Source organism: Octodon degus, unplaced genomic scaffold (assembly GCF_000260255.1).
Source record: "Octodon degus isolate 3935 unplaced genomic scaffold, OctDeg1.0 scaffold00117, whole genome shotgun sequence".
Lineage (NCBI taxonomy): Eukaryota > Metazoa > Chordata > Mammalia > Rodentia > Octodontidae > Octodon > Octodon degus.
In genome coordinates this window covers 6,919,395-6,932,573 of record NW_004524693.1, presented here as the reverse complement: position 1 = coordinate 6,932,573, position 13,179 = coordinate 6,919,395, and the positions used below count along the sequence as shown (strand labels likewise).

Sequence of the window (13,179 nt, the reverse complement as noted above, 5' to 3'; positions counted from 1 at the left end):
TCCCCTGTTTTCTGCCTCTCAAGCACAGGGATTACAGGCACATTCCACCATGCCCAGTCTCAGTCTCAGTCTCCATCTCGGGGAGCCACAGCGCAGGGCTGGCACGGCACCCCAGGGATCAAACATTGGTCCCTGCACCTGCCAAAGCAGTTGCTTTAGTCCACTGAGCTATCTGGCTGGCCCTAAATTGTTAAATATTTAATATGGCTTTTTTAATTGGAAAGTATAAAAATTAGAATGATAATGTTTATTCTCAGCAGTTGCATGTGAGAATAGAGAAGTTGTCTATTAGTGTTTTTTGTTCGTCAAATAATGTGAAATTCAATGTTTGTAAATGTTTATTGATAATAGGTGGCTATCAATGATTATATTGGAAAAGGGAGGAACAAAACACTTTAAAATATAAGTAGCCATACACTGGGGGGAGTAAATGCTTTATTTTTGTTTATATTGAAGCTAAAAATACACAAAATTATTGTACAAGATTCATATTAACACAGTAAAGGTTGACACTAATGTTGCACTTCTTACAGAAAGTATCTAAATAAAAGTAGTAGTTACTCAAAAAGATTTTAGTTTTTAAAATAGTCTGCAAAGCCAAAATGCCATATGCACAAACACTTCTGCAAATTTTGCTTTTTATGAGTTAAGCTGAGGTGATTTTTTTAACTTTAAATTTGATCACGTTATCTGCATGTTAATGTATGAGGAACCACCAAGTAGGCCAATCAAGTGAATTAAGCATGGCCTTTAGTTTTCAGTGTTTCTCTTTCCTGCCATCGACTGCTCATCTGTGGCTCCAAACCGCAGTCATTGTTTTGACTAGGAGACCATTAATTTCAACACCATTTTTGAGAAATCCTGAAGAAATAGAATGCTGTAAGGAGTTAAAATTAATGCTACCTTCTTGAGTATTACTTTGTGTGCATCCCTATGTAAGAAAATACAGAAACAGGGTATGTTTCTTTGAGAAGGTTGTGTTTATCCTTAGCTAAAATTTCTTGGGAGAAGGTAAGTACAGTTAACATCCCGCTTATTGGACTACAAACAACTTCTCCTTGGTTGAAATGAATGCTTAATATATGATGTAGAAGAAAGTTTACAAGGTGTGGCCAGCAAGTGCTCATGCTACTAGATTTTGTACAGGGAACATCTAATCTGAACGTGTGATTTTCAAAAGACTTGGAAGTTCAGTTAGCTGTTGTCCTCTCACTAGAGCCTCTCACTACTTTCTGCTACTATGGTTCCTTGAGTCCAAAATCCTGTACTCATATTTTTCTGTGGGAGATTGAGAGTTTTCTTTACTATTCCTTCTTCCTGATTGTCAGAACCTCTACATTAAAAAGTCATTTTTTTTTTTTTTTGTGGATTGAATAAGACTTGGAAAGCCAATTTGCATTTTGTTTACAAAATAAGCCATTGAAATTCTCAGTGTATTTTACTGTTTAAACACAAGTGTTGGGGCCAGGGAGATGGCTCAGTAGAATAAGAGCTTGCCTGGCAAGCACAAGGGCCTGAGTTCAATCCCCGGTTCCGCCAAAAAAAAAAAAAAAAAAAAACAAAAAAAACAAAAAACCCAAAAAACAAAAACACAAGTGTTTTGAGGGTTAAATCATCTTGATGGTTCCCAGATAAATGGAAACTGTGTACCTAAATATGTTGCTCTTAAAGGTGTTTATAAATCTGGCTCTGCTGCAAGCATGTTTAAAACCAGATACCCATTGCAAAAACGAGGTAAGAAAACTTCAGGGAGTAATAGAAATACTCTATCTTGCCCTTAGTGTTTGCAGAAGTGTATATAACTGAAAATTCACTGAAATCTCTATTATGTAATATCACTTGAAAATTGTTTTTAACCAGGACATTACTTGGTTTGACTACCCAAGTAATGGTAGTCATTTTATGAATATACATCTAAAATTACTTTATTTTTTGAAGGTTATAGGATCATGACTTCCTACCACTGATGTTCAGAGAATCTGTTGCAGAATTTCAAAGTCCTAAAAGTTGAAGGTCCACGTGGGATAATGGAAGCATCATTGGAATATGGGTGCAGCTTTTTAAGGTGACTACTTTGAAGAACAGCATCCATTTTGTTACATAAATTCTTAAAAATGTTAATTTATTTTCTATCATTATTCTTTTTTTTTTCTGAATCAGGGATTGAACTCAGACCCTTGTGCTTGCCAGGGAAGTGCTTATTCCACTGAGCCCTCTCCCCCGCCCCTTTCTATGTTTATTCTAAGCTTATGAGGCAAAATATTGGCGTTAGATAGATAATCTGGCTTTTCTTCCAAACTATCCACTCCCAGTTTTAGCTTTTATTTCTTTTTAAGATAGAGTTTTAACAGATCTATTTTATTTCCTAGGTAAACTTTGGATAAATCCTTCCAGTCATTGATCAATATGTTGTACTTAGAAAAATCTGTAACGCACAATTTAAAATGTTACTGTAGATTGGCTGTGTTGAATTTATGAATATAGAGATCACAGATATGAACTTGCTACTTTCTGAAATTGTACTCAAATGTTACCTAAAATTTAAAATGTTTTCCAGAGCTAGTTGTTCAGAGCTTGTTTTCACTTATCATCGCTCTTCTAGATTTTGTTAAACAAGAAAATGCTGATGCTACTACTTTAATCCAGGTGTCACTTTTTTCTTTTCTTATGTGTATAAGGGAGATCACACATAGTAGGCAACTGCTGTGCCACTGAACTATACTCCCAATCTCTAGAAATCACATTTTTAATTGAACAACTTTATTTCAGTTTCATATCCAAATGGTTTAGTAATTTGGTGATTTAGTCATATGTTTTAAAGTGCTTAACCACATTTGTCATAGCATATTAAATCTTCCAAAACCTTAATAAAAATCCAGAGAATTCTTTTTCTCTTGTCCTTTAAAAGTCAGTTTTAAGAATTATATGAAAATTGTCAAGAGTTTATAGGTTGAAAGGCAATTGGGATCAATGAGTATTTTTGAGATACATTAAATTGTATAGAAAAAGACATAAAATGACCAAGCCCAATGTAACAGTATTGCAATTTTTTAAACTTTAAGCTTAAATGAAGAGCATATTGCCATCAAGTCACTAAAAGACCACAGAGCACAGTGCCTTGGGAGATGAATGCTCACCTGTCTACATGTGCTGAAATACAGCTCTTGAAATGTTAGACTTTTATGAGTGAAATCCACTAAAATTGAATAGTAAGGTGTGCTGCAGATTGGTGAAAATGACCTTTACTTTAGGCACTTTTAACCTTCAGTTAGTCTTTTTTGATTCTATAAAGTTATCTGGAGCTATAAAGGCTTCTTCAGAGTTTGGGGGACATGTATGGAAGTTGATCACATTGATGAAAAGTACTAGGCTCTTTGTCTTACTACAGAAATTGTCATTCATTTGTGTAGTAATAGGACACCTCTACAGAGCTTTCACAACTTTCCACATCACATAAGTAGCCACTGTTCTCAGTGTAACAGTTTTCCTACAGAGGATGCTGTCATGGCAATTCACTGTAGCAGTTCCTTAACACATCTCAGTATCTTTCTATTGAAAAATTATGTCTGCTTCTTTTCCATTAAAAATGATCTCATAATTACCAAAAAGGATGAAAAGCCAAGGTCAGATGAATCAAATGCTATTATGCATATGTGTATTATGCATATGTGTGTATACAAAATTTTCCCTTTTACAAACATTTCCCCAAAACCAAAACAAGCCAGAATCCCTACCATTGGAAAAATTGTCATTGGCAATACAGTCAAAATAGTATTTCTCTATACTAACGTGGGACTAATTGATTTCTCAATAGCTAGTTCTATACCAACAAAGTGGATAGTTGAAGCAATTAAACCAAATAACCTAATATACCTGTATTTTTGAGACAAAGCTGCAGGGTTAAAGGAGGCCTGTGAAGTAGGTATGAAGAGGTTATTTAAATAGTCTGAAAAATTATATCAGTATACACTGACTAAACAATCTGTTTATTAGCATATTTGGATAAACTTATTACCAAAACAATTTTTTTTTTGTACTGGGGATCAAATTCAGGACCTTGCACTTTCCTTGGAAGGCACTTAGCTTATTCCACTGAGCTATCCCCCTAGACCCCCTCAGTTATTTTTACTACTGTCAAATAGGAATTTCTGCTCAATAAAGTCCTTTTTACCTGATGATTTGACAAAAAAAATGTCTAGGTCACTAAAACTAAGTCCAAATATACCCACTTGCGTTTTGTTTACAAAGCAACATGAAGGTCGAATGATTATTTCAGTATGTTCTAGAGAAAGTATCGCAGGGTAGTATTTTTAGGGATCCCCATTGAGATCTTCAGAGGAAGTTCACATTGACATAACAGCTATAAAGTTCTTTCTGAAGACAGTATTTTTATGAAGTCATTCAAAAGGTGGAGGCTCTAATTTTCTAAAGAATCCTTTAATCAAATTTCATAAGGTAAATGTTTAGATATGTGGGACTTAGCTGAAATAGCCTAAATTAGTGAAATGACAGGAGAGGCAGAAAGAAATAGAACATTTGTCATATTCTCATGTAAGTAGAAATCTCAACTAGAACATTTGTATCCCTGTAAATTTTAGCATCTTCCAAAACTGCAATTTTGAATTTAGATCTTCTCCCTTTACTTCACTGAACTTAAAGCTAAAAGTGGAGGAGACACTTCAACAATGGTTACTTTCTAATTTGAACGTTTTATTTGTAATGTATTTTCCCTAATTTTCAAGATTTTAATTATGGGGTTGAACAAATGAATTCAAGGTGTCTAGAAGTTGTGTAAAAGTCAAGTATAATGGAAGTGAACCTTAGTATGTTAGTTTAGATAATTCCTAAATGATTCTTGTAAACATATTATTTTTGACTTTGAAGTACATTTTACTTTCACATTTAGCTATATCATTATGAAGTTTTTGGAGTTTACAGTGTTTTAGGTAAATGGAAAAATGGGGCTGGGGACATGGTTCTATGAACAAGTGCTTGCTTAATTAACATTTGAGGCCTTGGGTTCAATTCCCAGAGCTACAAGGAACAAAAAGGAAAAGGGAAGAAAATGGATTCCTGTAATGGCCATTTAATTTACGCATCTATAATACGCATATGCTTAACAACAAATATCTTACTTCTGTGATTTAAAAAATTTTAGAAGAAATTATTATCCTGTCTCTGGACACCAGTCCCCATGCACACAAGCAAACATACTGTTTTTCTATTTGTAAATCATGGAGGGGCAACAAGGTTCTATTTTAGCTGTGACTCTTCATTTTTATAAATTTACTCTCAAGCTGCCTTATATCTTCTTTGGGTCAGAGAACATATTTAAGTCTTTTTACTTAAAATACCTTTTATTTCCTTTTTGCAGTGTGGGCGAGGAATCCCAGGGCTCACATGTGCTAGGCAAGTGTTGTACCACGGATCTGTATCCCCATTCCAGATTTCTTTTGGTAATAGCTGATCAAGAAGATAAAGAAGGGCTGGGGAGATAGCTCAGTAGAATAAGTGCTTGCCTGGCAAGTTCAAGGTCATGAGTTCAATCCCCAGTACCGCCAAAAAAAAAAAAAAAAGATAAAGAAGTGAATGTGAATCTCTTTCTCTTCCTACTTTTGTCAGAGATATACTTTAAAAGATGTTGGCATCACTAAAATGGAAGTTAGGGCAATAGCTGTTTGGCTAAATGAGGTCTCAGTGAAACTAATGAAATACTAAGTTAAAGTCACAAAGGTAACACTAAGAATAGAAAAGGAACATACACTCAGGAACTATGACACTGGTTTCTTTCCATAGGAGATGTTGGTTTCTGTGTTTTGTATTTTCTCTTTACTATATAACTGAGAGAAGATTATTTTAGAATATGATCTATATCTGCCTCCCATGTTGTCTGACAAACCAATAAAATAACTATTATCAGAAGTGCACCTGTATCACATGTCCTGGCCCCACCCCTGGGCTTGCTGAGCCAGCCAAGGAAACCGGATGTGGTAGTATATGCCTATAATCCCAGCCTTCAGGAAGCTGAGAAAGGAGGATCATTGCAAGTTTGAGACCATCCTGGTCTACAAAGTGAGATCAAGACCAGCCTGAACTGTGTAGTGAGACCTTGTCTCAAAGAGACCAAAAAAAAAAGTGCATCCATTTGTGAGAAATGTTTCTGTTTCAATGAAAGAGGGTTATACATTGGAGCTCCTTTTTTTTGTATTTTAGTACAGGGTCTACTGGGTCTCACTACATAGATTGGACTTATAGTGATCGCCTGTGTTCAGCCTCCCAAGAGCTGGGATTATAGGTATGCAGCACCATGGCCAGTCTCTGGAGTTGTTTTTGATGCCATTGATATGACTTAGGAGTGTAGCCCAGGTTCTAGTATTTTTCCAATTAGGAAAGTTGAATCTGTAACTTAGAAACCTTCCTTGTGGAAAGTAACCTGTGTTAATGTCAGAGCCTGTTACGATAGCCCTACCTAGTGAAGCAAGGGAAAAGTTTGATTTGAATAAATGAGTAGTACTTCGGAGATGATCAAGGAATTACTGTGAGACAAATGTTTTCCAAATGGGTCTTGACAAATAATAGAAACTACACTGTCATAAACTAGTTGAAGACATTCATATTGTTTGCAAACCTCCTCATTTCACTTAATTAGCTGGAGTTCCATTGATGGAATTTAAAAGAAACAGGGAAACACCCTTTTTTTCTGAGCTATGTGTTTCTAATTTAACCTTCATGAGCTGGAATTAGGGGTGCTTCAGCTCATGTTAGAGTATTCACAGATGAAACTTGCTAATATTGATAAAAACCAGTCTTTCTCAGATTATTTTTTCATGGGTATCCGGTCTAAAGTGATGACCATGTGCATTGTGCCTTCATTTTTTAACTTGAACCTTTGTATTCCAGTGAAGATGTTGAAAATAATTTGGATGTATAAATACAGATTTCTTTGGAGATAGTACATTTTGGATCACATAGTCCCATGAGTTCACTAGGGTTGCTCTGTTACATATCTAACATAAATTTATACAGGCAATTTTGCTTACCCCATTGAATATTAAAATTTCAGTCTGAATTATCTAAACTGCAAAATTGTGATTTTTTCCAGAAGTCAATTAAAATGAGCATGCTCTTTTTTTTTCTTAGATTTCAATACCTCAGCAAGATGTCATTTTTCTGATAAAATATTTCAAATCCAGTCTTTTGTCTTGCAAATGTTTCAAAAGCAATGATGATTAAAACTATCAACAGTAGATAGGACTCTATAAATGTACCAGCTAATTGCTTTTACTTGCCGATGTATGAGATGTAGTGAGTATTGGTTATAGAGTGCAGTAGAAGTTTTAAAAAACAGTACACATCCTAAATACTAATTTCAATACTATCAAATTTTAAAATGTAGTAAGTTAACTGAAATACAGAAACAGGAAAGGAATTTATCTAACTTATTAGATATGACAATATACTATAGGGAAAATATCTCATTGGCACACATTAAGAAATACATCTTTAAGAAACAAAAATACTCAGCCTCCACAATAAGAAGTTGTAGTGTTGTAAAACAAAACAAAAAGGCCAGTTATACCTAGAAATCACAAGCTGACAAGTTTTTGGAGTCTGAGTAGCCTCCCTGTTAATGCTGTTCATTGAACCAGCATGGGCAGCGTGTAGCACTGAAGGGCAACAATGATAGGCAGGTTTGTTTGCCTTATCTGATAGCTGGTGGGGACTGCTGACCACATCTCTCAGCCCTATGGGGACATGGCGTGAGATCCTGAGGGAGGTCAGGAATCTGTGTGGCAGCAACAATACCAAAGTGGCACCTGGAGCTTCAAAGAAGCAAGGGTAGGTAAAGCAAAGCAAAGCAAAAGGGTTAAGCACCCGACTGCACCTCTGATGATTAGAGTCAATACCACTTCAGTTGTCATGAGATGGACATAGTGTTTATGATTATAAAAAGGCAAATAATAATATAAATAAGAACAAAAATGTAGAATGTAGCTATAAAAGACTGTGAAAATGATAGGAGTTTTACTCTCCTAAGGGGCAGTGAGGGATTTATACTCTATGTCACCTCTGAGAGCAAGGAAATTACAAATTTTTTCTTGAGTTCCAGGACAGGTGTTAGGGACTTGACTTAGAGCCGAGTTGTAACTTGTTCTTCCTGTCCATCACCCCATTTGTGCATAAGTAAGTCACAAGCCTCTCCCCAAGTTTCAAATACATCCTCTGAGGAGTCTAAAAGTTTAGAATTTGAGGAACAAATGCTGGATGCACAGTGAAGAGAGCTGGAACAGGCTAGAGGGCATTCACTGCTCTGAGCAGCGCCCCGGACTTCATCTAATTCTACCTCACTGAGGTTAATTTCACTTTGAGAACAGGCCTCTGATTTCCCTTTCTCCATCTGAGAATACCTGATGTCCTGCCACATATAGTGCTGCTGAACGATTCCATCAGAAATTGTGTACATTGGCTCTGAACTGGGTTCAGACATATGACCATTAAACTTGGAGAATAGAAGACCCAGTTTCTTGAGGGAAGGACCCATGAAGGAGCGTTTGCTTGATGACTCAGCTTTTGACTTCCCTTGGGTACCACTGGCTCTTGGCATGGTTCTGATGAGAGGCGGCCCATGGCAGGCCTTTTTCTTGCAGCCTAAATTGAAAGAGACACTCTTGGATTTGGCCCGAGCTCCACTACTGCCATCATTGGTGTCATCCTTCTGAGAGAGGTCAGTGCTGCTAGCGGAAAAGCTTCTCCTTGAGTGTTTTCTGTTTCCTAAAAGGTCAAGCACTTCATAGCGAAAACTGGAAATGTCCTGCTTTAATTCCTAGAGAAAAAAAGAGGAGACATGTCACATCAAGCTTGATCTTTAGGTAGGCACATTGGATACTGTTTATTATGCTCTAGGTTCTGTCTAGTAGCAAACCACAATATCAGAAACATAATACCACACATAATACCAAAAGCACCTCCCATTACTCAAGAAAAATCCATTAATAATTCTGTAGCTACTTGAAAAATCATGCAGTGAGTAAAGTTGATTTCAGAGCCTCTCCAACTGGGGCACACATCAATACACCAATCCCTTATAAAGCATTAACTCATAAATGCTCTGTTAGATTTGCGTCCTGGCTCTCACAGTTATCTCTATATAAAAGGCTAAGTTAAGAAAAGGTTTGTAGGATCCTGAGAAATGAAACTACAGAAGTGAAATATCAGGTGATGAGACTGCTGTTCTCAGATAATGGGTCCTGTTATTTCAAGTCCCTGTGCAATGTCTTCTCTGTCTGCTTAGATACCAGATTGTTCCTTTACAAGCTTTTTTAAAATAAAGCTTAAATCTGATCATGTCATCCCCTTGCTTTAAACACATTAGTAGCTTGTCAGTGCCCTTAGAAAAAAGTAAAAATGCTGTTTCATTGACTGCAGAGCTTTTCAAGACCTGTGACCTGTGAGGCTATTTTCCTTCCTTCATTCTCTTTTCCTAGGCTCTCTACTATCCCTCTCCCGCTGCATGGTTATATGGTCTTTTGCCTCTGGACCTTTGTCTCTGGCAGAACACTTCCTTTCCCATTTTCCCCTTTATCTAGCTCCTCCTTCATGTCTTGGTTTAAATATTATGGTATCTGGAAGCCCACCCCAACTTCCCAAGCTCCAATTCTGTATGGGAGTAGTGCCTTACGTTTACCCTATCCTATATACTGAATCATTTATGATATTATTATTTTTTTCCATAATTTTATTGAGAAACAAATAGCAATGAGACAGTTTCAAATCAAATTGGTAGGACAGTTTCAATAATTCACACATTACATACTCTCTTCCTAGTGGTTAATTGCTGTACGAGATGCAGACATGATATGCTATTTACAGACTCTATTAGAAGTTGGTCCGATGGTTGTGGGTTATTGTTAAACTGATTATGATATTATTATTATTATTATTGCTTATCAATCCACAAGAACAGGAATCAATTAAATATTAGCACTACTTCATTGTTAATGCACTTGGCACATAGGTTCTCAACAGATGAGTTACATCTATGGACTACAATCATAGTTTCTTTATGTGCCTTTGAGAAAAAGGAATATGTGTATTCCAGGCTGTGTTTCTCAGCCTTGGCACTGCTGACATGTTGAGCTGCATAATTCTTTGTTATGGGAGGCTATTTTGTTCATTGCTATTTTGTTCATTTAGTAACGTTGTCTCTTAACCACTGGATGTCAGTATGAGAACAAAAAATATCTCCAGATTATCAAGTGTGTACTGGGGAATCAAATTGCCCTAGATTGAGAATCACAGTTTCAGGGACTAGGGTTAACATTAGGATATTTTTATTGTTTAATAGTAGAGTTTCTTAAGACATTAAATTTAATTTAATAATACGTTTTCAATCTGTATATCTTTTAGGCAAAGAAGGCGTTTAAATCTATAGTCATTTTCCATTTGCTCTATTACTCCTCACATTGTCTCCTTGCTGCATCGTTTAAAGCATGGGAAATCTCATACTGAGAAACACCCAAAATTTTAATACAAAGGACAGATTTCTCTTGTTCATAAAACTTATTGTGCTATGACAGACATTGATAAAATCTCTCTATTGACTGGATGATACATAATTCTAAGAGAGAATAAGAATTGTAGCTGTTTTTTGTTGTTTTATAGCAGACAAAATTCCATCACTAGATTTCAAACATTGTGTGAATATTAAATTATACTTAAGAAATGAACAATTAAGCAGGCATGATGGAACACCTGTAATACCAGCACTCTGGAAGGCTGAAGCAAGAGGATCACACAGTCCAGCCCAGCCTGGACAGATTACCAATTTAGTGAGACTGTCTAAAAATAAAAAAGCTGGTTATGTACCTCTGTGCAAAGACTGTCCCCAGTACAACAACGATGAAGACTGCAAGAACAACAACAGAAGAAGGAGGAAACGGAAGAGGAAGAAAAATGAAGCTGTGAGAAATTCAATTAATTTGTAATAAATTACCTTGAAATTTTCTTCTGTTAACCCCTCATTTGTTTTGGAATTTCTTATCATAGCAGCCACATATCTTTTGACTAAATTCCTGATAACTTCCTGGAATTAAAAAAAATATGAAGAGGCATTCGGTTTTATTCTCAGGCTCTCAGTGAAACCTACAGAGGTAATCACACGCACACATATTTGAATGCATCTCTTAATGTATCTCTGAACTTGGTGGCAGAGTGTGCCAAGAAAATCAAGTTCATCAAGATAGGAAGCATGAGGTAAACAAGTATTCAAATTTACAGAACAATGAGAATAGAATAATCTATTATGAATGGTCATAGTCAATATCTTTTTCCATCAGTATGGATTAAACTTTAATATTCCTAGTAAAATGGGAAGTTTTTATGAAGTTGAAAATCACTAAGTCTTGCACTAATTATGTGATATAGTTTTTTTTTTCTCGGTACTGGTGATCGAACTTAGGAACTTGTACATACCAGGCAGGCACTTAGGCTGCTGAGCTGTCTCCCTGGCAAGTTTGGTACTAATTATATAGTCAAGATATTTTTCTTACAATGAAGCTACACTTCTCAATGAGGATATTCTCTTTTTACCTAGCAGGGGAAAATGTCTCACATGTCACTATGATTTGTATTAGTGAATATGATAATGATAATTATCACCTACTGCCATGTGTCACTCATTATGCCATGAAACACACACACATGCACACACACACACACACACACGCCCAACATTCAATTTTCATGATGCCATAAAATAAGTTTTACTATTATCCTCAATTTACAGACAAGCTGAGGCTAAGTGAAATTAACTGATTCTTGCAATGTGACATAACTAAGTAAATATAAAAGTTAGGATGCATATCATAACCCAGGATGGACATTGTGTCTAAAACCTGTCTTGATTTAGTATAATTGTACTATATGTTTTGGGGCCTTTTAGTCTGGCTATTAATCTGTATGACAGTTAACTTTATAATAATTTGTAAGACAAATGACTCAGACACTTGCAAAAGGGGGAGGTGGACATAAAGTGAGAAAAAAGAATTGAGATGTGTAGAATACTTGTACCACCTCCCTACAATGAATGTAATCATGTGCTGCAACATGTACTTATAAAAATGAAAAATTAAGGCCAGGGAGATGGGTCAGTAGAATAAGCACCTCCTTGGCAAGCACAGGGTCCTGAGTTCAATCCCTGGTACTGCAAAAATAAAAAAAATTAAAAAAAAGGATCAAATGGCAAAAAAATTAGATCTCAATTCTGCTTCACGCTTACTTCAAAGTCTATACTATTATTAGCAAATGCCATATATACTTACTACTTGTGCTGCTCTATAAACTTAAAGAAATCACTGAGATGCCCATTTAGTCATTTTCTGTAATGACTATGAAGTAGAGAGTACATGCAGTAAATCTTGCCTGTAATTCATTGTGCCAGAAAATATGTCATAAAGGTTGGAGGTAAGAGTAGTGAGAGAAGGGTCACCTTTCAAATACTGCATTTCCTGTTTCTCTTGTTAGTTGTGGCTTAGGAGGAACAAAGTTAGGGGAAGAATCTGTAGAATCAAGTTGAATTTCCTTTAAATCTGGCAGATTTTTCTACTGTGAGTTTCTTTTGATTAGGAAGGTAAGAGAGTGTTGTCTTTTGTGATTTGTAAAGGTTACTCTGAAGAGAGTAACCTTCCAACACATGTAGTTAGAAGCTTGGTTGTCTTCTGGCTGGTGGGATGGATGTGCTTATCTGTGTATTTGATTACAGTCATGTTTTAATTCAGGGAAACCTAGGTTCTTGACCTTCAGATAAGCTTTTGCTTCCCTGTGGTTAATTTTCTCCTATTACATATGTTCATTATTCTACATGGTATGATCAAAACATAGGTAAAATATTTATTTATTTATTTATAAGTTCATTACAATTTACTTAATCAGATCTCGTGTAATTATATTCTTTTATCTCATTTTTGATGTCATTAATTTTTTTCATAATTTTATTGATAAACAAATAGCAATGAGACAGTTTCAAATCAAATCACTAGGACAGTTTCAATAATTAATACACTGCATATATTCTTCTTAGTGGTTAATTACTGTACAAGATGCGGACTTGAGATCCTATTTACAAACACCATTAGAACAAATCATTCTATTCATTAAGAGAATGTAACTATATATCTATCC

At 35.7% G+C, this 13,179-nt stretch overlaps 1 protein-coding gene across 1 annotated transcript in view; it reads right to left on the bottom strand.

Annotated features, from left to right (window-relative positions):
* Window positions 1–6,646: 6,646 nt before the first annotated feature.
* Trpc5 (transient receptor potential cation channel subfamily C member 5) overlaps window positions 6,647–13,179 on the bottom strand; it is a 166,329-nt gene continuing 159,796 nt past the window's right edge. The window contains exons 9-10 of the mRNA XM_004640020.1: window positions 10,994–11,083; window positions 6,647–8,824 (exon numbers count right to left, since the gene is read on the bottom strand). Of these exons, the coding sequence (XP_004640077.1) occupies window positions 8,132–8,824; window positions 10,994–11,083 (783 nt within the window). The 3' untranslated portion in view covers window positions 6,647–8,131. The remainder of the gene's footprint in view (window positions 8,825–10,993; window positions 11,084–13,179) is intronic.